Genomic DNA, 26622 nt, shown 5'->3' with positions numbered 1-26622 from the left:
GAGTGGTAAGAAGGAAAGAAGCAAGTGAAAAGGCAATAAAGAGTGTTTTCAACAGTGAACAAAGAGGCAAGAAAGAGGGCAACAGGAAAAAAAGGAGGCAAGGCGGGGCAGGAGAAATACAGGAAAAATTTGTTCAGTTCAATGATTAACGCATTCTAAGTTAAGAAAGCTTATCATTTCTCTTCCAAACTATGAATAAAAGTGTGGAGGAATAGGATTAGATTACTAGATTTAAAATCTTGAAGGATGGGTAACCAGAAAGATGCTAAATTAAATATTCACAGATAATATTTCCTTTGTTTAAAGGCAAAACATATTGTGATAAACCTTTTTCCCCCCCTATATATTCACGGTACTACTAGCAGTTTTATTTAAATAATACAAAAACATTTTTAAATTGTGATGTGTGTTTTGATTTCGAATTTCCATTCAAAAAGATTTATACAAATCACAACTAAAAAAAATCTAGTAAAATAAATACATCATTCAACATTTTCCCCCACACAGACATTGACAGACATCCGCACAATCTGTATAAGTGGATAGAGGCACTTAGACATGTTAATCAAGTCAGCAAAAGGCAAGGTGGAGATGGTCTTATAGAGTAATGAAGCAATCTGTGGCTCATAAAAGCTTATGCCTCTCAGATTCAATTAGTCTGTAAGATGCACCTCTACCTTGCCTTCTATACAAAATGGATGCTAAGCTACAGAATTGCTTAAATAAAACTTCACAAATATAATGTATCCTTTGGGAAAGGAGTGCAAACATACAGACTGCAGGCTAGATGCTGCCTGCAGGGCCCCATCATCCAGCCCCTGATGCTACCCCTGGGTCTCAGAGCTGACCCACATGCTGCACAGTGCACACCATACTTCAGGTGACAAATAACCACACTATGTCTCTTTAATAGCAGTAACTGGCTACATAATCAATATACTTATTTTCCTTTTGACATGTTTTGAAACCACTACTCTTCTTGCCTGACCCAACCTTACACCATTTTTTTAGTAAAATGAAAAATCACCACTATCATCACCTCTACAACCCAACTCTTTTTAAAAGGTACAAAGACATGCTTCTCAAGCTTGAAGCATCCTTAGAAATTAAACACAAATTTTTAAATTTGAAATTGAAACTATATTATCAAATTCAAATCTCCTTGTGAACATCAATTTCTCACTAAGTCTGTAAATTAGAAGTGTTAGAAAAATATACAACCTATTGCATAAGTTATTGTTTGCAGGCAGCTTTAAAATTCAAAACTATATCACCAAATAACTCAAGAGACACTAAAACAATACATCACAGTTCAGCTGGACTCATTCTGAAGCAGGAAAGATACTAACATCAGAGAAGAAAAAAGATCCTTAGTTTTAAGCCTCCTATTAGCTAATGAATACACAATTATTAGGATCTCTGTTTTAACTTTATCTTGGAAACAAGATTACTTGCTTTGTATCCCAGATACATTAAAGCCCATTATAATCTCCATCATTTATCACCGTTTACTGCCAAGGATGTTGTTTAATTGATTTTGGAGTTTACCTGCTAGTCTATGCTTTATTCAGAGCAAAAGTCTTACCACTACAGCAGTAAAACAGAATAGTTCTTGGGTGTAGGATCCAACTTAGCGCTAAAACATATCTAAAGTCTAATGTGCCAGGACAGGTAAAAGTTGCTGGGGGGTGGTTAATACAACAAAATACTGATAAACAAGCCAAATCAACAGCTTCAGGTAACAGAGCTTCTGTAAAACTGTCAAGCCAGCAGCAGCTATACAGACCTTCCAGAGTATCTGGGTAGTATCAAAGGGTATGTCTGTATGGCACCCACAATGTCATGGCAGAGATCACTATGCTTCTGCTCACAAACTGCAAACTGACAAGTGAACCAGGGAAGCTGTTCTGGGCTCATTCCCAAAGACCATTCCCAAGCTTGCCAAAGACTGAAGTCTCAAGTGACCATGGCAGAACACCCTTACAGTGGCTTCTCCAGTGCATTTCTAGGTTGAATCAGCAAGGAGGAACAGTTGGGCTGGGAATGTTTGGAAGCATCCCTACCAGAACAGTGTCAAAACCCCAAATGTTTAAAAACAAAAACAAAAAAAAACAAAAAACCCCTGACAAATAGCCTGTTTATCACAGTAGCCCAACAATGCCCAATTAAAAGAGAGAAATCTTATTTTCTCCTAAGACAAATGCACTGACAGAAACAGAAAGCAGACCTTGTGTCCTGGTCCCCTGCCTTAACCACAAGATACAAGTCTGCTGTACCCCAAAAACCACTGCTGATGAAACCATTTCTGTGGGCAAGACAGTCCTTTGGTCTCCAGTTGTTCAGTCTTTGGTGTCTCTGTTGAGAATGCCAGCAAGGCAGCAACAGTATTGCCAATTCACATAAGTCACACAGTATTTGGTGTTTTTCTTGCAGTTCTGCTTCCCAGAAGTGAGGCAGCATCTAGGCTGCTAACTAAGGTTAATTTTAAGGTCACCCTAAAAGCCATATATGCTATCTCCCCTGTAAATCTCAAGGCTAGAACTGCCCCACAGGCAGTTCACCCTACTGTTGTTGACCCCCCTGTGGCTCATCTCCTAGCCACCTCTCTCTGAAGTATGTTTGAAACTCACCCCGGCAGGTAGGATTCAAGCACAGTCAACCAGATGCAATTCTACAGCTCTCTATTCCTGTCTTCCAGATTTTCCCCACCACCACTTCATCCCTCTACTGCCCATAAGTAGACAAGTGCCTCCTAGAAGGACTCAAATCTCACAAATAAGACGCATAACGTGGCCAACTTTAGACATGACTAGTGGACTACTAGCAACGATACAGACAGGGACGTGTCTCTCAGATGGTTCAGGCTGGCTGAGGATGACCTCAGAGCCAATCCTAAACATCAACATAGACATATCTGAAGTGATTGCAGGAGAATCTCAGCTTTAAAACCCTTTTCTTTCCTTTTTTTAAATTCAAGATTCACGGTTGCAAGAAATTCAAAATATGACCCAAAGCAACACTCTAGAGGATAGAAAACCAGAAGTGTGATAAAACTTACTTTTTAAAATCTCTTACAATGGGCCTCGAATCATGACTTTGGTTGACTGCCAAATATTGGTAGTGCTAGTCACGGTGGTGGTTTTGGACTATGGCCACTTAGCCAATAGGAAATGAAGTGACAGCAAGAACTCATTTCACAGAGGCTGACAAATGGCCCTAAGGGGGCAATTTTTTGTCAATACTAGACCAAGCTAAATTGGAACAGGCAACCCAAATTACATCTCCTGACTGACCAGACCCCAGTCAATCCCTGGAGGGAATTGGGGGGGGGGGTAGAAGTCAGCTATCATATTCAGTAGAAACTTTGTACATTTGTGATAGCTTAGCTTATATGACCAAAACAAGAGAAATTCAACCTTTGATGCCTTAACAGACTGCCCCAAAAGTAACAATAACTGTGGACAAATGAAGACACCAAAAATATATGCATTTTAGAACAGCCACCAGCACTGTGAACTCACTGTAATTTATGAAAAGCCTACTACACCTCCACAGTTTTTTATTCTTAGCTCTCATTCAGTTGTCTTTCATATAACAATCTTATTTTAGAAGAAAATAATTGAACTTTGATTCTTTGTGATAATGCACATGAGCTTCCCACATACCTGCATTATGTTTCACAGCCTTTGGTACTTCAGTTAGACACCAGCTGACAAACTAAAAAGGGCTGATTTGTTCCCTCCTAAGTTAAAACCTGAGGGAAGGGATTGTGAACAGAAGACCCCCTCTATGGACTGTCCCTCAAATGGTTACCCCAGCAAGGTGCAGTTACATAAAGATTCATATAAAATCTGCGCCTTTAACCCCCAAGTTTCACTGCCTCTAGGAAACCCACAGTAAGGACTGGATCTCAGGGCACTCTGGCCTAACGGAGTCATACAACTGAGACTCCTTAGTCACTGCTAATCCCAGGACACTCCATAAAATGGGTTAAAACCTCAAAAGAAGGTCACTGAAAACCAAATATAGCATTTTCTTACTCAGGTGACTTATGTGAGGGAAGATGGTGCTCTGTATGGGCATAGGATTTTGTGCTATTCGATTCTACTTTAAAAAGTGTGATATATCCACTCCACCCAGGATTTCTTTTCTGATGTCCCCCATTTGACAGTCATTTTCTTCCCTTACCCCGAGACAGAACTAAAACTCATCTATTTGTATTATGCTAGCTGCAGATTAATGTCCTGCCTACATTTTCAACTGTCGTTAAAACCCCAGACATTTGCTTAATAAAAATTTAATCATGTTGTAATTTCTAATCACCGTTTAAGTCTTAATGAGTTAAGCTCTCCATTGTCCTACCCCAACACTACAGAACAGGTCTTCAGTAGCGTAGATCAGCATAGCTTCACTAAAATCAATAAAGCCACCAGTTTACACCAGCTGAGGATCTAGCCAAAATTAAATATGACTTTGTTAAAATTCTGTCACCGAGGCTAACATAACATACCGCCAGATTTGCAATGGCTTTCATTTCAATCTGTCTGAACTGCTTTGCAGCATACATAAATGCAAATAGAGAAGCATACAAATGCAATAGGGGAACATCATGTTACTGATACAGCACAAACTGAAGATAAATCTTCCAGAAGCTGTATGGGCTGGTGTCCTTGGTCAAGCAAACGTAGCACTGCAGTACAGCTATGAAGTCAATTACTCCCTTCTTCTTGCATTTCAATAAGATCATTAGTTATAACAGACAACACAGAATTCAGGGCTGTAACCAACAACAGGCGATTCATAGCCCGCAGTAGATATGTGCTCCAACCTGTCTTCGATCACAAGAGAAAAGATGGACTAACATGTGAGAACCAGGATAAAGTCCTTCATGCATCAGCAGGAATGAAAACTTGCAGTGAAGAGTCCCAAGACTGCAATGTAAGCCGTGTTTGACGGGAATATGAAAATCTGGCTGTAGTTATGCTTGGCTCTTGCCCATTGCATATATTGTTTACTCTTCATCAAAAATTCCACAACATGCCCCAAATTAACAGTTAAAATACCTATGGGCAAAGTCATCTGCAGCATGGAGGCACAACAAATTGAGCCCTATTTTGTGGGTGTACTGAGAAAGTGTGCATAGTAGCACAGCCTGTTACAGCAGACTTTTGATACACCTTTGACAAGCCACAGAAAGTCTCTGTGGCTGTGGATAGATGCAGCTCTTACATGCTTTCAAAGGGAAGGGGAATATGCCACTTGTAACAGTTAAACCAGGATAACTGATGCACACTCCCAACTGTCCGCTCCTAAACCAGGATGCAGGTTTCCCTCGCTTTATGCTGTACATGTGTTCCTGGAAAACGGTGCATAACTCAAATTTGCATAAAAGGAACCCACTTTACAATGTAACAAATAGGGATACTTTCCAAGACCTCAACTGTACTGACCCCAGACATATTTTTACTACTTTTACAAGACAATTTTGGTACTCACCAACAGCAGAGAGTACACACAAGCACAGGGCACTATCATAACTGGGATGGCACCTACAGAAACACGTGTCGCAGACAACAAGCGAGGAGCACAGATCCACACAACAGACTATATTTTGGTGCACATCACTCCCACAATGCACCGTACAAAGCAGCTGACTGTGGACTTCCACCACACCAGCCGCATAAGAGTGAATTTACCTCGCATATACTGAATTTTTGGTATAAAAAAGGCAATCTCATAAAAGCGAATTCGCACATACAGAACCCACATAAAGCAAGGGAAACCCATCAACAAGCCAAACCACTATAAGTTTAAACTCCAAATGAGATACGTTTAGAGCGCTAGTTAAAGATCAGGCATGTGACAGTTATTTCAGACCAATTTATACTGTTATAACTGTAATTTAATACTAGCATAGCTGTTACGTCTGTCCACGCCCATGCCCTGCTGACAGTCAGGTGTGAGATCAGCACTGAGGGCATGGACCAAAGAATCCATAGGTGCATACACGCACATGCTGTAGCCCTTAACGTGCTGTGTGAGTAGCTCAGAAAGGCTGCGGTTCCTATGCATGAAGCCTGCAATGGCAGGAAAAAGGAAAGAGACAATCTCACTCCCTTATCATAGGGAGTCACTGCATTTCACATGCACTTCATTAGGCCTCATTTATCACAGGGGTGAAAGGAATTTTACCTTTAATGACTATGCCTTTGTAGACCGCTTGCTAAATAATACTCATTTAATAACCCTTCATAAAATATTGATTTTCATTTAATATTTAGACTTCTGAAAGTACAGCTTCATCTTAAGGGGCAAGGGTCTGATTCTACCCACTTCACTGATACAAGAAGCCAGCCTCACCGAGCCAAAAATCATTTTGCAGAAAATCCCACCAACTTAAGTGCAAACACTCAGGCGCGTAATCAGAGCAGGCTTCAGCCCAAGAACACAAACCAAATTCTGAAGACCTTAACCAAGAAAAAGGCCAAGTGATGCTAATGAAAGCTCAGGCAAAACTCATTAAAAACTCCAGAATTTAGCCATATATTATTAAGCAATACTAAAAAAAAAAAGTGAAGCAAAACCACGATGCAATACTTTTTTACGTATACCCTTTGTTTCAAACCCAGTAAAATTTCACTTGCCCCATTTTAATTTGGCTGAGCATTTTTCCCCCCACAAAGTAAGTAAGCAAAGTACAAATTTCAAAACATGCACGCTGACATTTTGTTTCAACCCGCTTTATTCACTTGTTTTAACAACTGCAGGTATGGTAGCTTATGGAGGCTAAGTGCCTTTACCCAAAATTTTGCGGACTTGTGTTTGATTGTAGACAGGACAGGACTCCAAAGAGCGCTCCTCCCTGCAAAAAACACATCTGAACAGGAAACGTGAATGAGTCCTTCGTACAAGCAAAAGCAGCGGTGACATTTGTGCCTATACCTACACCTCAAAGAGCCCGCGTACGTTTTGGCCAAAGTGTTTTTAGTCCATTACTTTGACTCCTAGCAAAATTTTACAATGCGTTTATAGGTCTTACAAAAACAAACTAACACCAGCCGTCCTGACATTCAGGTCGCTAGCACGGGGAGGGCAGTTCAGCACCACACCACACTGCTTCTGTTGCATCCTCCATGACATCCCCTCCTCCCGTGTTACTCCAATTTCTTTCCTGCTCAGGGAGCTCATCTTGCATAGACACGGGGGCTGGAAGGGACCTCGCAAGGCCACCGGGTCCAGCCCCCTGCCCCAGGGGCCGCCCAGCAAGACCCAAGTGCTTTTTAAGGACGCGCTTGCACCACCTCTGGGGGGTCTGCCCCAGGCATGGGGGGCTCGGACAGCGGGATCTTTTCCGCCCTTCCCTCCGCTTGTACACACAGTCTAATGCAGGGAGGAGAGAAGAAAGCAGGGATAACCCCTCAGCCCGGGTGGGGGTTGTGGGGGATGCCTCCGGGGCCCCTTTCCCGGCGAGGACGGAGGAGGCGGAGGGCGGCTCTGACCGTCCCGCCGCCTCCCCATTGTTGGGCACCGCGTGCCGAGCCTCTCGCCGCCGCGGGGCCGCCTCTCCCAAGCGCTGGAGCGGCGGCAGCCCTGGGGCCGGCCCGGCTGCTCGCGCGGGGAGGGCCGGGCCGGGAGCCGTGCTGCTCGGGGGGGGCCGCCCGGCACCGGCTGCTACTCACCGGGGGGGTTGACGGCCGCCGGTGTCGCCATATCGTCCCGAGCGGGATCCAGCGCAGGGCGCGGGCGGGGGGGCTGCGGCGAGGCCGCCCAAGATGTCCGATGCCGCTCGCTCCGCTTCTGCTCATGCTCCGGCCGCCGCCCCAGTGAGCATGTGCCGAGCGGGGCCCCGGGCGTGCGCACCGCCGCCCGGCCCGGCCCGGCCCGGCCTCGACTCACGGCCGCGGCCCGCAGGCCCGCACCCCGCTCCTCCCGGCGCGGCAGCCACAGCACCTCGGCCCCGGCCAGGCCCACCCCTCGTTTGAAGCCATCTAGGCCCTGGGGGTGTTAGACGTGCCCGTGGCACCCACCCGTCGCAGTGGACGGCGTGTAGACGTGACATTGGGAGGCGAAGGCGTCGCCGGCGGCCCCCTCACATCGAGGACGACCTCCCCGGCGGGGATCCGCCCTTGCAGGATCGCGGAGCACCTGCTCTTCCCCCTTGGGGGAGTGGGATTCACCGCCGCCGGTCAGCCTGGGTGTCGAGTTGTTTTAACTGACCTGACGGGTAAAACCCGCTGGACTCGTGTCTAGATGGGATTCGACATTCATGAACCACGGAGGCCAGGGGGAGGTACGGCGGCTGCCCGCAGGGGCGCGTTGGCGGGGAGCGGGGATCGCCCACAGGCGCCCGCGGTGACGTGGGCAGTGAGGGCGGCCGAGCAGGGGCCGCCCGCAGGCGACACAAGCATCAGCAGCAGCCAGTTTTGGGGGGGGCACGTGCACTGCCTATGCCAACATTTAATATTTATTTTGATGAATGCCTTATCGCAGGGGTGGGCAGTGTGCGGCTCTTCAGAAGTTAACATTTGAATCTTTGCACAAGCGCACAGTGACCAGCTTCCATAGCCATTACGTCACGTCGTGCACTTGTGTAGAGATTCAAGGAGATGCCTATTAACTTCTGAAGAGCCGTGTGTGGCTCCAGAGCTGCAGATTGGCTGCCCCTGCTCTCTCACTTACCTTCCAGGTGACTTCCAGCAGTTTCCTGGAGATTTATATTGAATTCCTGGAGACTCCTGGAGGGTTAGCAACTCTATTTGGGATCTTTGATAAGCCTAAAGCAGGCAGGGGCAGGGGTGTAGCTAAGGAGTTTGGTGCCCTGAGCAAGACTCCTCTGTGCTCTCACAGTGGTGGGTTAGGGGGGAATGGAAGTGGCCGTCTCTGCCCTGGGTGTCCCTGCACCCAGCTTGGCACCCCTCTGTTTCCAGGAGGAGTGTGTGGGATCAGATGGGGAAGATTGCAGGCTCCAGCTGTTTCCAGATCTGCCTCTGTACCCAGGCTGCAGCCTCACCCCTGTCACAGCATCCTGGGAAGGGGCTCGCAGCATGTCGCAACACCCTGGTTGAGAACCACAGATCTAAAGTCACAGGGCACCTTCCAGCTGAAGGGGAAGCGGTGTCTGTCTCTTGCTAGGAAGCTAACCTGGCTGATGCCCTGATGTGCAGGAGCAAGTCATAGGTACAAGGCAACTCCTTACATGGGCCTCTGTGGGCATTAGTCCTTTGGACCATTTCTCAAGGAAGCAGCCAGAGTGGAGGATGAGTGCTGTGTCCCTTGACACAAAGGTCTTTTATAGTACATGTGGTATATTTTAATACACTGTGTTTTGTGGGAGAGATCACTAACACACCATAGTGGTCTCTCTGCAAAATTCTGTAGGGGGACAAGACTCTTTGTAATGTTTTCCTACAGTCAAGGTCTGCCAGATCCACCAGCCATAGCATGGAGGTATTTCCCAGAGGTATGGCGATAGGACGCTGTTGAGAGAGAGGAAGAAGGGGCAAAGGATGCTGGATGAGACAGAGAAATCGACTCAGGCTTGAGGAAGTATGCCTTGCATTCACAAGCTACTCTGACTTCATCCCAACCATGCAGTTGGTCCAATAACAGATAGTCACCCACAAAAATCCTTGCCTCTCCCAGAGAAATGGGGGTATTTGTTATTTGTTTTATTCCAAGAGAAAGATGTTAACTGTCTCACTGAAATATACACTACAAAATTCTTTTTTTTTCAAAAGAGGGGGTGTGATGGTTTTAAATAACTCTCCTAATTACAGTCCTTACAGGTCTCTCTGAAATATATCCCCACCAGCCTTATATAATGTGTTTTCCACCCTCAACTTTACACTAAAACTAAATAAAAGACTTAAGTTATTACATTTCTTCTCAATGTGGAAAGGTTTCTTTAATCCCATTTGAAGATTTCTGTTTCACTAACACAGGCCTTAACAGTGAAATGCAACAGCACAGGCTTGTGTTAGAGCTTCAACACACGTGAATGGAAAGAGAGCAAGGTACCTTGTGAAGAAGGAAGGTAAGAACAGCAGCACTGTCTTCACAGATGCATTGTTCTTATCTTTTGTCTGAAAGGTGGAGGAATCAGTGGTTTGAAAGAAAATAAATCACATATGAAGATCTGCCTCAGAAATAACATTCAGGATCGTATTCAAAGCCACAGCTTAGGAATTAAATGGCTGAATCTGCCATTCTATATTCTTGTCAATAGAACATTCATAAGAATTGCAGTCACATTGCACCCTCGTAGCGGTTAAGCTTATGCAATGACTACATTCGAGTATAAGTAGGGAACGTTGGGATATGAGAACATTGGACATCTTTAGCTCTTAATTTTCTTGCTCTTGTGCATTTAACAATAGCCATGTTTCTGCTTGTTGCTGTATCTCAATTTCTCTTGTCTTTAAAGCTTATGCATGATCCTGGAATTTCTGGTGAAAGTATACTGTCATCCTATAGCCTGTGGCAAAACATTTATGGAACAGAGAGTACATGTAAGCAAAATTACTGAAACAATATTTTACTCCTCTTATTTTGGAAAAAAAATATTAAAATAAATAAGTACATATAGTAAGATGCTAATCTTCTGATGTCCATAAAGTATGGTGAATGTGTATCCTAACATCCAATGATTTCATAAGCAACATTAGAACTGTTAATTGTTCCAGTGTAACAGCTAATGTTAAAGAGGATTCGTATTTTTATAATACAGCTAAATCAGAGTAGGAACATTTGTGTACATTTGAAGGGTTTACAGTCTTTTTTAAGACTCAGTCCTCTCAGTGTTTTCAGTTTTAAACACAGACTCTATGGTTTGCCTCTCTTCCAGGATTTATGAAAAAAATCAAACTCATTGGCTTCAGGCTGTGCAGCAATTGTTCAAATATTTTTGTGGTTTCATCTTAAACACAAAGCATAAGCCACGACAGAAGGAAAATGATCAACAGGAGCTAAGGTTGAATGCTGATACATTAAGGAAAAAACCTGAATCAGAATTTTGCCAAAAACTGAAACAGCCGTGACTCAGACACCCATTTAGTTTTAAGAGGTTGGCAGATATCCCCACAGTTTATTGCATTTTGTTTCATGTTCTTACAAGGCATCAAGAGGAGGATGTTCAAATAATTTTAAGAACATGTTCTAAGACCACAAAACCAAAGAAATTCTGAATAAACAGCAATGCTCAATTTCTAACTCATCCTATTGTTTATCCAGCATGTGATCTGGGCAGTGTAAGGCTCAACAGAAAGCCCAAGGCACAGGACAAAGTTGGCCAAAAGCTTCATATATGATTAGCCCCAGTTTTGACAGGGTAGGTTCTTAGCACTTGTAGAGTCACAGTTTCTTATGGAGCCCTAAAAAGCAAGCATAAAAAATCATTAGGGCAAAGCAGCAACTATTCGCTTTGAATTCGGATTCAGCCGATTCAGAGGGACAGTGATTCAATTCGAATCACTGTCCCGATTCGATTTGGCTGAATCAGATCTGAAGATTCGGCACCACTGCGAGATTTGGCCAGAAACTAAACAGGCAGCAGTCCTCACCATGCTGGACGTAGTTGCCTCCAGCTGGTAAGTCTCTTGTGGGCAGAGGGGGGAGGGAAGGAGCATGGTGGCAGGGCAGATCAATGCCCCCACAGCGAGGGAGGGATTGGGGCTGGGGCTGGGACAAACTGCCCACCCAGGGCAGGGGACTCCTGCCACTGTACACTGCCATGCACCACTGGTCTGGGAGGGCACGGGAGTGGGTGTGTGACCCTGGATCTGCACGGGACAGGCTGGCCCAGGCTGTGCTCTGGATGAGAAGAGCTATGCCCTCCTGCCACTTGCCCAGTCTCCCCACACTCCTTGGAGAAGCTGCAGCTTTGCCCCAGCTGGGTGAGCAGGGGCAGGGCATGGCGGCAAGCACATGGACCTGGATTGGGGAGGGGCCAGCGGCAGGAGCTATGGGGAATTTTAGGATGGCTGCAGCCCCCCCATAGGCCCCACTCCACTACCCTTTGCAGGGTGGGTGGAGTCCTGACTGGGGCTAGCTGCCCAGAGCGTAGCCCTGGCTCCACTCACCCCGCAGAGCACAACTCGGCAGTGGGCAGCTGGCGCTAGGAAGGGGATTTAATTCCCCAGTCCCTGTCCCCCAGACCTAAGCCGGGGTCCACCAGGCGCTCCCTACTCATTGCTGCAGGGCCGGGGGCAGGGGTGTGGTCAGATGCTGGCCAGCATGGCCCCTGAGCCAGAGGGGGCAGAGAGGGGGGTTATTCCCATCTCTGCCCCCAGGGGACCACAGCGGGGTCTTCCCGCCCCGACCGCCACCGATCTCTCCCTGTGTGGGGCAAGCAGCGAGATAAGCCTCCTTCTGCCCCCTCTGCCAGACACCAGAGGGTGTGGGAACTAACCCCCTTTCCTACCCCCGCAGCTAAGGCGCCCTGTCGGTCGGCTTTTGGCCGCACTCCTGCCCCTGCCACTAGAATAGTGAGGGAGCAACCCCGATGGGGCTGCAGCCCCTTTCATGGTGTCCTGGAGCACAAGCCTCTTCCCGGAGGGGGGCTGCACTGTAGGGCACAGAAAGCTGCCACAGACTGCATGGGGCAAGCAGTGGCAGTGATGCTGGGAGGGTTTGGGGGGGCTATGGCCACTTGCGCCATGCCGTCTGTGCTCACACCCCATCCCTCCCCCCCGCCTCCTGCTGGGCAGATGTTTGTGCTCCCCAGACACCATCACAGGGGGTACTGCTCCCATCAAGGGCCCTGCCCCCGCCCCACTCCAGTGGCAGGGGCAGGGGTGCGGCCAGAGGCTGGCAAGCATGGCCCCTTAGGCAGGGAGGGGAATTATTCCCCCCTCCCTCTGGAGTCTGGTGGAGGGGGCTTATCCTGCCACTCACCCCACACAGGGAGTGAGCAGCAGTGGTGGTGGTCGGGACAGGAAGACTCCCACTGTGGTCCTCCAGGGGCAGAGAGAGGAATAACTTCTCTCCCTGCCCCATCTACCTGGCCACATTCCCGCCCCTGCAGCAACAAGGAGGGAGTGCCTGGTGGACTCCAGCTCAAGTACATGGGACAGGGAGGGGGGAATTCAACTCCTGCCCTAGCCAGTTCACTCCAGACTACTGCTGGGACTGGCCATGCCCCCGCCACTGAAGAAATACAGGTCTATGGTGGTGGCACCTGGGGGAAGGGAGGGAGGGAGATGGGGGAATAAACCTCTTCCCTGCTCCTTTCTGGGGCCTGCATCTGGCCAGGCCCCCACCCCTGTCTGTCCCTGCTCCAGTTGGGGAGCAGAAGGGTGGGGCCAGCCCTGCTGCACTGGAGCAGAGAGCAAAGCAGGGAAAGCATGCTGGGGGACTCTGGTTTAACTTAAACCAGGAAGGAGGGTGTACTCATTTCTCCTTACTATGCTATTTGCTGCCAATAAGAGAACCAAAAAATAACTTTTGAAAAATGAAATAGGAAATTCTTCTGTCACTACATCATTTGTATCCATCAGTAAAACACCAAATATCATAAGGCTCTTAGCAACACTGATAACCACAATTATATTAGCAACATATGGAACTATAATAATGATAATAATAATAATAATAATAATAAAGCAAATGTTAACCAGCCTTCTGTTTCCCAAAAATGATGGAAGAATTTTGTTAATCTTTAAACTCCATCAAATCGCCAGGTTCAGTGGGCCTGAGCAGTACTTTTGAAGTGAGTAGAACAACTCATAGTAAAGGACTGCAGCAGTAATCCCTTTGTTTGCTAAATAAGTAACCTGAAACAGCTCAGTCATTAAGATGCAAATTGGCATAAAGATTGAGAAGGCATGGAGGCTGTTTCCTCATTTCCTGTAGACTGGTTCATCAGAGAAATATTAAAATGCTTCAGGTGGAAAAATACTCTCTGTAGAGATTTCAGTCTGTTGATAGTTTATTATGCTTCTGCTTCTAAGACTGATCTTTTTAAACTATTGCCTTATATAGTTAATGTCTTTTGATACAAGAGCTAACAGTACTCTGCAAAAATATATATGAAGAGGGATCATCCCATGGTAGATCTAATCCTGCTTAAGGAGGTTAGTAATTTGCTCAGATGCAAGATGCTCTGTTTCCTTAGGTTCTTATGAAAATTTCAACCTTAAATGGAATTAAAGGTTGATGTCATATACTTGGACTTAAAAAAGGCTTAAAGTGATTTGGTCTCCCACAATATCCTCATGTTAAAATTGGGAAAATGAGGCCTCGATTACTTTATGATCTGGTGACTAGGTAACTGGCTCTGTGGTAGGACCCAGAGAGTATTAATAGATGGAACTGAGTCATCATGGCAGAAGTTGTCCAGTAGTATTGCTCAGGGTTTGATACTTGCACCAAAAGTTTCAACATGTTCATCAACTATTTGGATTTGGGTATTAGAAGCAAACAGGCAAAGTGTGCTGATGACACCAAACTATGGGGAGCGTGGTCATGCTCCAAGACAGGCTGGTGTTACAGGCTGACCTGGATAGGCTCACGAGGTGCGTGAACCTCAACCTGATGTTGTGTGAACCTCAACCTGATGTTGTTTAATATGAGAAATGTAAAGTGCTCCATCTGGGGAGAAATAATCCACAACATACTTACAGGCTCGGCAGTGCTACACTTGCCAGCACCACAACTGAACAAGACCTGGGTGTCACGATAGACAATATGAACATGAGCCATCAATGAAATGCTGTAGCTGGCAGAGCTAATTAAACACTGGCATACATCTACCAAAGCGTCTTGAGTAGGGCTAAGAATGTCATACTTCTGCTCTACTCGGCCTTGGTGAGACTGGAGCTGGAGTACTGCATCAAGTTCTGGGCATCACACTTCTGGAGGAATGTGGAGAAGCTCAAGAGAGTCTAAAGGAGGGCCACATGCATGATTAGAGGCCTTGAGACCAGATCACATAAGGAGAGGCTGAAATACTTGGGACTGTTCAGCCTGGAGAAGAGAAGACTTAGAGGAGACTTGGTGGTAGCCTACAAGTATATGAGGGGTGCACACCAGGGCCTGGGGAAGCATCTATTCACCAAGGCCCCCCAGGGGAGGACTAGAAATAATGGGCACAAACTGATTGAAGATCACTTCAGGCTAGACATAAGGAAAAACTTCTTTACAAGTCAAGTGCTGAGGGTCTGGAACAGGCTCCCCCCAGAAGTGGTACAGTCATCCAGCCTGGCAATCTTCAAGAAGCATCTTGAGACCCATCTTGCTGGGGTCATCGGATTCCAGCAATCTTTCTTGCCCAAGTGCTGGGGGGCTGGACCTGGTGATCTGTAAGGTCCTTTCAGCCCCCAACAACTATGAAACTTTAAAATGACTTAAGGAATTTTCTTCACAGGAACAATCCTATGAACTCAATGGAAGTGTTCCAATATGTAAAATAGGTTACATCCCTAAGTGTTTCGGGATTTACCAGTTCCTAATATTGTAACTTAAATATGATAACATAGCTATAACAACAAAGTTATGTACTTTGGTAGTGCCTTTTGAAGATCTCAAATCATATACAAATATTAGCAGATTATGCCTCACAGCATTCTTGTCAGATGTATATTATCACCATCATCCCATTTTACAGATGGGAAACATGCCAGAAAACTTCCCCCTATAGAATAATTGACGCTGTGCTATTATAGCTTCCTATATATGCATGTACAATAGGCCTAACAACATCAGAATGGTAAACCAGTGAAGCTATTCAATTGTGTTGCTTTGTCCTTGCATAATATCCCAAGAGATTTGACTATTCCAGAAAGAGCCCATTAAGCAAGTTTGTACTCTTTGCATGATATTGTTCTCTATGTAAGTAAGGCCTGAATAACCTTGAGGCTGGGAATGAAATAGTTCTGTCAAATAAGTTACACGATGTGAATGGTGATGCAGTTTTTCTGCGATTCATGTATCATTATTCAAAATAAGACTAAAAATATCTTTCAAATTTTTTTCCACTGGCAAAATCTTTGTTGATTTGCAGCTTGCAATTTCAGAGGCAATTATCAGTCCCCTTTGAGATGGACTGAGAAATTGGATGGATTTCCTTTTCTTCTCATACCCCATAACACTATTGAAAGGGCTATTAAAACACATGCTCAGAAGGTGCATACAGTACAGCATGCCATCAGATTTGTCATGTATTTCATGTTTTTCCAGGTTTACACTTCATTTTGCAAATAAAGGCTCTAGGTCTCCGATCAGTAGAGTTCTTCATGAAGTGTAAATACTATCAGATGTATCCTGACACCACTCCTAGGGGCAGATCAGTTTAAACCATCACAGCATGTAACAATTGATTTTCATTAACATGTTTCCTTTGGAAGTTAAACAATGGCCTACAAATAGGAAAACCTGGGTTTGTGCCCATTTTTATTTTTGTTGTTGTTTTTTCCATGATGTGTACTAAGATCCAAAAGGTTGCTTGTATTTTAAGAAAGCAAGCAAGCAAGATTTCTGCTTTTCTACTTTGGATGATTCTTTCCTGACCAGCAAACTACAGATATTGACACCAAAAATGAAAGCTGATAAACTGTAAGACAAAAGAGATATTTAGTAAAATTGTTTAAAATGGGCAAGCAGCACACTAGAGTTCAGGACTCCTGAGTTGTCATTGCAGTTTGTATGGACATCTGAAGAAACGTTGTGTTGGCTCCACATTCTGAAAATTCAGCTTATTATAAAAAAATATTGGAAACTTGGTTTTTTTTCCAATTTTTTTTGTTTCCTTTTTATTAAACATTACCATTCTGCTAATGCTCTACAGAGACTGACTGGGGAAGACAACAACAGAAACCCTTAGCAATATCATCCATGAAAATAGGACAATTCAGCTTTGAAATCTTAAAGCTTCAGCTTCATAGCAAAACTTACTTCAGCAGAAATAACAAGGGCTGAAAGTGAAACTTCAAACAATTTTAAATCCAATTTAAATGTCTAGATGAAAAAAAGAGGAGAGACGAACCTTTCTGTTCTATCATCATCATTTAATCAAACTTTCCAGCTGTGGTCTTTGATCTGTGCTCTATCTGTAATTGATTTATATCTTACACTCTATTCATCCAAAGAACTTAGATAGGTTTGAACTGGGCTGGTCAAAGGTTACATCAACTGAGACAGTAAATGACCTTTTAAAATGTATTCCATCACCTATGGACTCACCTACAGAGCCAGCCTTAGGGGTGGGCGACCATCCAGGGTGCCATGGTCAGAGAGGGCACCAAACACATACACACACATGTGAGCAGCCTGCATTCACAGTGAGTGTGTGCATGTGCATGTGTGGGAGCTGCTAAGGGCCAGGCCCCACCAAAATGCAGCCAGTTCTGGGCAGGGTCTGGGGCATGGCACTGCTGCAGCCACCTCAGCTGTGCTTCCTCCCTCAGTGTCACTGCAGGGCAACCAGTACCAGTGCTTGGCTCCCAGGCCAGACCAGATGAGGTAAGCCAAGCTGAGCTGTACCGTCTGGTCTGCATAGGCTGTCTGGTGCAGCCAGCTCTTGCCATGGCTGCCAGCATGGCCTTATGATGCAGGCCAACCATGGCTAGCTGCAGCAGGGGTTGTGCACAAACGTCACCTGTACATGCAGCCCCACACCTCTGCCCACACATTGTACACGTGTATTCATTGTGCACCTATGTACCATGTGCCCTTGCATATCTGCACACTAGGGTTGTGTGAAGCTTTAGGTGCTGATTCAATTCAGAGGAGATTCGGTGGCTGAAACTCCAAATCTGAATCAAATCAGGGGACCAATAAAAAGGTCTGAGTCGATTTGAACCTCTCTGAATTGATTTGGAAAAGATTTCGATGATTCGGGCAGTCCCCAGTGGCTGCAGCAGAGAGCTGGAGCTGGACTTGGAGCTGGTAAGTGACTTGGATGAGGCAGTGAAAAGCAGCTTGTTCAAATTCGCAGATAACACTAAGATGTAGGGAAAGGTGGGCACACTAGAAGGGAGGTACAGGCTACAACTAGATCTGGACAGGTTACAGGGGTGGGTGGATGAGAATAGGATGGGATTCAATACTGACAAGTGCAAGGTGCTGCACCTGGGGAGGAAGAACTCCCTGTCAGCGCAGAGGCAGAAAAGGATCTTGGAGTCATTATTGAGTCCAAAACAAACATGGACTGCCAATGGGAGGACATGGTCCGTAAGACTAACCACACCTTGTCATGCAACCACAGATGCATCACAAGCAGGTCCAAGGAGGTGATCCTCCCCCTCTATGTGACACTAGTCAGGCCTCATAATCATCCAAATGCGTCTTGAAGGCATTCAAGGTGGGTGCTTGAACTGCCTCTGGCAGCAGTCTATTCCAGACCTTGGGGGCTCGGACAGTGAAGAAGTTCTTATGTCCAGCCAGAACAGGTCAAAGTGGAGTTTGTGACCATTCGATTTGGTCATCCCTTGGGGTGCTCTGGTAAACAGACATTCCCCCAGATCCTGATGAGCACCCCAATAAACTTATATGTGGCCACCAGATCACCCTGAGCCTGCGCTTTTCCAGGCTAAAGAGCCCCATGGCTCTCAGCCTGACATTGTAAGGTCTGTTTTCCTGACCTCTGATCATGTGCGTGGCTCTCCTCTGCACTCTCTTGAGCTTCTCCACATCCTTTTTGAATTGCGGAGCCCAAAACTGGACGCAGGACTCCAGCTGCAGCCTCACCGAGGCCAAGTACAATGGGAGAATGACGTCCTGGAATTTGCTTGTGAAGCATCTATGGATGTAAGCCAGCATTTTGCTCACTTTGCTAGCCGCAGCATCACACTGAAGGCTCATGTTCATCTTGTGGTCAATCATGACCCTCAAGTCCCATTCATTTGTAGTGCTAACCAGCATAGCATTGCTGAGCCTGTAAGCATGCTGCAGGTTTTTCCTCCCAAGGTGGAAACCTTGCATTTTTCAATGTTGAATACCATCAGATTCTCATCCGCCCACTTCCTGAGCCTAAGGTCTGCCTGGATCATCCTCCTGTCCTCAGGTGTGGATCCTTTACCCCAGAGTTTGGTGTCATTGGCAAACTTGGCCAGCCTGCTTCTGACACCAGTGTCCACATCATTGATGAAGATGTTATCTGGTGTAGGCTCTAGGACAGAGCCTTGAGGGACCCCACTGGTGACCATGCACCAAGACGATTGGCTCCCATCGAACACCACCCTCTGGGTCCTACCACGGAGACAATTCCCCAGCCAGTGGATCGTGGTGAGGTCGAGGCCGCAGTTAGCCAGTTTAGCCAAGAGGTGATTGTGGGATACTAGATAGAAGGCTTTTTTAAAGTCAAGATATGCAATGTCCATCTCTTCCCCCTTGTCCGAGTGATAGATCACCTGGTCATAAAAGGAAATGAGATTGGTTAAGCAAGACCTACCCGCAACAAACCTATGCTGAGTATCCCTAAGGATATTGCCTTCAGCTAGTCTGTTAAGGATAGACTCTTTGATAATCTTTTCCAAGACCTTCCCCAAGACAGAGGTCAAGCTGATGGGCCTGAAGTTTTCCAATCTTCGGGCACTTCACCAGAGTGTCAAGAGCTCTCAAAGATCCGTGCCAGGGACTGAGCTATGATGCTTGCCAGCTCCCTGAGTACCCTTGGGTGTGACCCGTCAGGGCCGGCTGACTTGAAGGTATCCAGCCTGTCGAGGTGTTCCTTCACGAGGTCAGCTTTGATGGAGGGCAAGGAATCTCCCTGGCCCGGGCCTCCCTGACCCACAGTGGGCAGGGCCATCCCATGGGACTGGTGAAAAACCGATGCAAAGTACCCATTTAGCAAGTTCACTTTTTCCTGGGCATCGGTTGTCACTTGCTTCATCTGGTTTAGCAGGTGTCCAGCGTTACCCTTGCTTATCCTCCAGCTCCCCACATATCTAAAAAAGGACTTTTTATTGTCCTTGATACTTGTAGCTAGCTGAGTTCCATCACAGCCTTGACATTCCTGGTTTGCTCTCTGCAGGTCTGGACCAGAGCAGAATATTCCTTCTTGGTGGTGGTTCCAGTCCTCCATCCTTTGTAGGTCTTCCTTTTCAGATGCAGAAGGTCTGCTATTTCCCTGTAGAGCCAAGGGGGCTGCTGTGTCCTTCTGCTGCCTCTCTTCCGAGATGGGGTGGACTTTGCTTGTGCATCCAGAATTGCTCCCTTGAGGAGCAACCACTCGTCCTGAACTCCCCTCTCCTTTGGATTGTGGCCTTTTAGGGCCTCTCTGACAAGCCTCTTTAGCTTGTCAAAGTCAGCTTTCCTGAAGTTGAGGACTCCTGTATTACTGACTGATTTGCCAACTTTACGGCAGATGGTGAAGGTGATCAGCTCATGGTCACTGTCACCCAGCTTCCCTTTAGGTCGCTGATTAGGTCACCCCTGGTTGACAGTATGAGGTCAAGCAGCGCTTTACCTCTTTTCGGCCCGTAGACTTCCTGTGTCACATAGAGGTCATCCACACACAAGAGACAGCTTTGCAACTGCTTGGATTTGTCTGAGCACTCCTCCCACAAGATGTCTGGGTAGTTAAAGTCTCCCATGACAACCATACACCGGGAGCGTGCGGCCTCAGCCAATTCCCTGGTAAACTCCTGGTCAAGGTCTGGACCCTGGGAAGGAGGCCTGAAGTAGACTTCCACCATAGTTAGAGTACTGCATCCAGTTCTGGGTGCTGCGCTTCAGGAGGGATGTAGCCAGCATGGAGAGGGTCCAAAGGAGGGCCACTCGCATGATCAGGGGGCAGCAGGGCAGGCCCTATGAGGAGAGGCTACGAGACCTGAACCTGTTCAGCCTACACAAGAGAAGGCTGAGAGGGGACCTGTTGGCCCTCTATAAACAGAGTCCCTGTTCCCCGAGCACTACCAGGAGTAACTAGAAATAATGGCCACAAGTTGACAGAGTAGGTTCAGGCTAGAGATCAGGAGGCGCTACTTCACAGTCAGGGCAGCTAGGAGCCAGAACCATCTCCCAAAGGAAGTGGTGCTCACTCCTACCCTTGGGGTCTTCAGAAGGAGGCTAGATAGACACCTAGCCAGGGTCATTTGACCCCAGTACTCTTTCCTCCCATGGCAGGGGGTCGGACTTGATGATCTGCTCAGGTCCCTTCCGACCCTACCAACTATGAAACTATGAAGTAGGGGGTGGGGAAGGGGGGGCTGGGGGAGGGAGGGGGGGACCATGGGGGGACCCATACCAGGCCCCATCCCCTGCCTGCTCCCCAAGCCCCCACATGGCTGCCCCACCTGCCCCAGCTCCCGGTGCTTTAAAAAAAAGCCCCGACTTACCAGGTGCTTCTGGGTGGGGGGTGATCCCTGCTTCCCCCCCACTGCCCCATGCCACATGGGGGCCTCTCCATGAGCCCCCCGGCCCTCCCTGCTCCCCTAGCCCCCCCATCGTTGCCCCGCCTGCCCAGCTCCGCTCCTTTAAGACAAAAAAAACCAACCCCCCGGGACCCATCAGCTCTTCAGGGGGCTTGTGGAAGAGTCCCCCATGTGGTGTGGGGCAGCAGGGGGCAGTACCCACCCGGCTGGAACCAGTGAAACTGGGCGGGGGGGGTTCTTTAAAGGGCTGGTGCTGGGCCTGGGTGATTCGGAGATTTGGTCATTCAGCAGCAGCCAAATCTCCGAATCAGATTCAGCTGAATTGATTTGGGGCAGTGATTTGAATCACCAAATCAAATCACCATCCCCCAAATTGACTTCATCCAAAGTGAATACTAGCTGCTTTGCACAAGCCTACTGCACACACACACACCTGTGCACCTCATACACACAAATACCCCCTGCGGTGCACTTACAAGCACACACAAGTGTACACATGCACAAGCACACTTCCAGCCTCTTCCTGCAGTCAGTCTCACACCCTGCTACACAAGCACTCACACAAGGGTGTGCCCCATGTCCCTGCCTGCCTGCAGCAGCACCATTGACTTGGCGGGGGGGGGCTGTTGGAGGACAGAGTGCCAAAATACTAGTTCACCCAGGGTGCCATTTTCCTTGAGACCAGCCCTGCTCACTTAATTGGGCCATGGATAATGGAATGAAATTTAGGACTGTTCCATAATGGTTCATTTTCTATGGTATTTAACTAGGCAATTATAAGCTTTTATTCTGATTTTTAAAAAAAGTCTACAGATATAATTTTCTACTGAATCCTATAGGTTTTTTATGGGTAATTTCTTTAGATCACTTTGGTTTTGTTCTTAATTCTACAAAACTTTTTCATTAGGAGAAAGCGTTCCATCAGGGAACACTCTCTAGTATTCTATAAGGTACGAGTATATTGCACACTGCTGAGAAGGGTAAGTTAGTTTGCACAGAGCTGTATAGTATGATACTTAGACCAATGGCTTGCAACCTTTTTTTGTACCAGGACCCATTTATAAACATCCATGGCCAGTCCCAACCCAGTGCCCCTCACTCCCGACTTGCTGGGCGTGTGGGGCTGTGTGCGGGGTGGGTCAGGGAAGGTTAGAACTCTGCCAGCCTGCAAGGGAAAAGCCAAGTTTTCCTGTGTTTTTCAAAGCTCCTATAAAAAGGAGAATCATACATTATTAGGACCCACTTTCAGGTCGTGACCCATGGGTTGAGAAACTCTGAGCTAGTCTACTTCCAGTATGTTGGCTTACTGGTTTAGACCTAGATTCTGTACATCTCCATGCTGCACTGCTGTCTGCAGACAGCTTATGTATGCCCAACTAAAACTAGACAAAACAATTTCTGGAGAGAGTATACTTGGACTAGCAGAGTACTGAACTAGATAACTGGACAGAACTCTCTTCTCTAACTTCTAAGGCTCTATACTGTAACCCGTGAGGTTGTACTGAGGCATGATCACTGCTAGTTGGAAACATTTCCTAGGGCTCTAGGAGTTCTGCCCCCCTCAGCCCCCAACAAAAAAGGATGCAACTAATTTCTTAAACATAGGGAGGAAGTAGCTTGTACAAAAGTAACACATATCCATTTTCTGCACAGGAGGTGCTAAGTATTGTAGGCATTAATTTTTGTTGTAAACAATGGCATTGCTTATTGGCACAAGTGGAGGCACTTTGGATAAGCAGCATAACTAGATTAGGGCTAGGCAAGAGTGTGTTTAGTAGTAGCTTCCCATATTTTTCATGGTTAGTACATAAACAGCTGAAAGGAATAACTTTGGGAAACAACTGCAAGATAAAAATAAGGTACACCACAGTTCTCTGAACCCATAAGACATGAATATTTAGTGCAGACTCAGAACCTGAATCCAGACTGCAACATTTATGGCAGACAGACCAAAAATCCCAGAGTTTAAATCCAAGTTCTAACATCTTTACATCTCTAGTGGTTGGGGAAAGCAGGGTGTCAGAGTCTGCATTTCACTAGATCTCTACTGCTCCAACATCCTTAACAGAAATTCAATCTATAATCTGTCCTATGTCCCTCCTCCTGTGCCTTCCTAATGACATGTGCTTTTATATGGATGAGCGTGTTTCTGGTGCATCATAATCAGGACATCTGCATTAGACATACAACATACAGGAAATTTCCATTTCAATGCAGTACAAGCATATCAATTGCAACTGATGGAAGAACTTAATTCCAAGAAATGTGAATCAATTATTGTGAATGAAACAAAAGGCAAAGATAAAAATAAAGCAAGAAAAAGACTTGCATACCATACTGAAATGGAATTTTACTTCAGGAAGAACCTTTGGAAAAATGGAATTGAATATTCAGTTTCCCTCAGTGATTTTCCAGAGCAAACAAACTAGAAGGGAAAAGCTCCTTTGTTCTGCCAGCCCTGCAAACACAGCGTAACACACACAAAATGCACAAGTCATTTTGTATTGCAACATGTGTTCTGGTTTTATGTTGCTATGTGTCTTGTTAGTAGTGCAAAGTGTGTTTTGCTTTGACTATAATCATTAGGGCTGTGCAAAATTTCGCTGGCTGTTTCAACTCATTTCGAGCTTGAAACAGCAAAATTGAAATGAAACAAAGGGCTTTGAAACAGCTTCAAAATGAAATGAGGGCACTCAAAATGTTTTGAAAGTTTTGAAAAATTTTGAGTTTTGAAGCTCAAGCAGGGCTTGCCTGCAGGGAAACAGAAAATAAGGAGAGGAAGGGAGAAGTGCAGGGAAGGACTGCTCCCATATGGACTGCGTAGCTGGCCAGTGACTATGGTCCTCCCCTGAGGTCCTTTCCAATCCCAGTGCTCTGGGGGAGGGATGGAAAAACAGCAGAAAAGGCAGCATCGTTTGAACTGGCCTGCTTTCCGTCACCCATGTCATGAGTTTTGCTTGTCAGCAGCCTGAGGTGAAGTTTCCCAGAAACCCCTGCACCTCTCTCCTTGAAAACCTGCAGGCATCATGGCCTCAGTAGGGGCTACCATCCCTGCAGTTTTCACCCTGCTGCACCTTAAATCGCACACAGTGTCACCCAGGTCATGAGTTTTGCTCATCAGCAGCCTAAAGTACAATTTCTCAGAAACCTCTGCACCTATCTCCTTGAAATTTGGCAGGCTTTGTGGCCTCAGCAGGGGCTACCATGCCTGCAGTTTTCACCCTGTGGTATGGCCTCCCTGCTGGAAGCTTTCCTGCTTACTGTCCAGACAGTGTGCATTCTCCCAGATAAGCAATCAATCAGAGGAGAGAGGGAAGCAAAAGACAAGAAAGATGCAATAATTGCAACCAAAAGACACTGGTGGCAAACATGGTCACAAAAACTTTCAGGAATTTGAGCTGCAGTTTCCCAGAAACCCTGGCATCTATGTCCTTGAAACTTGGCAGGCTGCATGGCCTCAGAAGGAGCTACTGTCCCTGCAAGTTCCATCTGATACAGGCAAGAACTGACAAAGTTAGTGGTTGTTCAGTTTTGTGGTTCCCCTGGAAGAAACATTGAAACAGTGTCGAAACAGCGAAACCGTTTCAATGAAATGAAACGGAACAGTGGTTTCAAAACAAAACAAAACTCAAAATGAAATACTTCTGGTGGGACTGGACATGTTCAAATCAGCAGGTCCTGATGATTTCCACCCCAGAGTGCTGAGGGAATTAGCAGAGGTCATTGCAAGACCCCTGGTACAGCTTTATGAGCACTCATGGTGCTCTGGCGAGGTACCAGAGGACTGGAAAAGGGCCAATGTGGTCCCCATTTTCAAAAAAGGAAGGAAGGAGGACCCAGGAAGTTATAGGCCTGTTAGTCTTACCTCGGCCCTGGGGAAGCTCTTTGAGAAAATTATCCAGGGGCACATCTGCGAGGGGCAAGCAAGGGAGTGTACGCTTAGGGACAACCATCATGGATTCATTAGAGGCAGGTCCTGTCAGACCAGCCTGGTGGCCTTCTATGACCAGGTCACAAAATCCTTGAATGCAGGTGTCGCAGTGGATGTAGTCTTTCTGGATTTTAGGAAGGCCTTCGACACTTTCTCTCACCCCATTCTCTTTAAAAAATTAGGAGACTGTGGTGCTGATGCCTACATAGTCAGATGGGTTGTCAATTGGCTGGAGGGCTGAAACCAGACAGTGGTAGTGGACGGGTCATTTTCAACCTGGAGGGATGGGGGCAGTGGCCCCCATGACTTGGTCCTCGGGCCTGAACTGTTCAACAACTTCATCAGTGACTTGGACGAGGGGGTGAAAAGCATCTTGTTCAAATTCGCAGATGACACTAAGATGTGGGGAGAAGTAGGCACGCTGGAGGAGAGAAATAGGCTGCAATTGGATCTGGACAGGTTACAGGGGTGGGCGGATGAGAATAAGATGGGATTCAACACTGACAAGTGCAAGGTGCTGCGCCTGGTGAGGAAGAACCAGCAGCATACCTACAGGCTGGGGGAACTCCCTTCTCATCAGTGCAGAGGCAGAAAAGGATCTTGGAGTCATTATAGACTCCAAGCTGAACATGGGCCGCCAATGTGAGGATGCAGTCAGGAAGGCTAACTGCACCTTGTCGTGCATCCAGAGATGCATCATGAGCGGGTCCAAGGAGGTGATCCTCCCCCTCTATGTGACACTGGTCAGGCTGCAGTTGGAGTACTGTGTCCAGTTCTGGGCGCCGTACTTCAGGAGGGATGTGGACAACATGGAGAGGGTCCAGAAGAGGGCCACTCACATGATCAGGGGGCAGCAGGGCAGGCCCTACGAGGAGAGGCTACAGGACCTGGACCTGTACAGCCTCCACAAGAGAAGGCTGAGAGGGGATCTGGTAGCCATCTGTAAACTGGCCAAAAGGGACCACCAGGCAATGGGAGAGTCCCTGTTCCCCCGAGCAGTACTGGGAGTAACAAGGAATAATGGCCATAAGTTGACTGACAGTAGATTTAGGCTAGATATCAGGAAACACTGCTTCACAGTCAGGGCAGCTAGGATCTGGAACCAACTTCCTAGGGAAGTGGTGCTCGCTCCTACCCTGGGGGTCTTCAAAAGGAGGCTAGATAGACACCTTTCCGGGGTCATTTGACCCCAGCATTCTTTCCTGCCATGGCAGGGGGTCAGACTTGATGATCTGCTCAGGTCCCTTCTGACTCTACCAACTATGAAACTACTGTTTGGTTGAAATGTCAAAACAGAAGTCAACACAAAATGGTGCTGTTTTGCACCACCCTAATGATCATGTTTGCCGCCAGTGTCTTTTGGTTGTAATTATTGCATCTTTC

The 26622-nt window shown here is 46.7% G+C and overlaps 1 protein-coding gene and 1 long non-coding RNA gene across 4 annotated transcripts in view; one reads left to right on the top strand and one right to left on the bottom strand.

Moving 5' to 3' along the window:
* The window catches only part of ARNT2 (aryl hydrocarbon receptor nuclear translocator 2), a 164542-nt gene extending 156688 nt beyond the window's left edge, over nt 1-7854 (bottom strand). For 2 of the 3 annotated variants that reach the window (XM_090030185.1, XM_090030187.1), the window contains exon 1: nt 7680-7854. In XM_090030185.1, coding sequence (XP_089886311.1) covers nt 7680-7710 — 31 coding nt within the window. In that variant the 5' untranslated portion in view covers nt 7711-7854. Of the gene's footprint in view, nt 1-6800; nt 6878-7679 lie in introns of all 3 variants that reach the window. The other variant, XM_090030186.1, reaches the window with a different exon arrangement.
* A 183-nt stretch (nt 7855-8037) lies between these two features.
* Nucleotides 8038-11121, top strand: LOC149852144 (uncharacterized). The gene is made up of 3 exons (XR_016439472.1): nt 8038-8290; nt 9412-10508; nt 10844-11121. It is a non-coding gene; the product is annotated as an uncharacterized LOC149852144 (long non-coding RNA).
* The last annotated feature ends 15501 nt before the right edge of the window (nt 11122-26622 follow it).

This window comes from Crocodylus siamensis, chromosome 15 (genome assembly GCF_052110815.1).
Source record: "Crocodylus siamensis isolate JL-2025a chromosome 15, ASM5211081v1, whole genome shotgun sequence".
In the NCBI taxonomy this organism is placed as follows: domain Eukaryota; kingdom Metazoa; phylum Chordata; order Crocodylia; family Crocodylidae; genus Crocodylus; species Crocodylus siamensis.
This window is presented reverse-complemented; position numbering and strand designations above follow the sequence as displayed.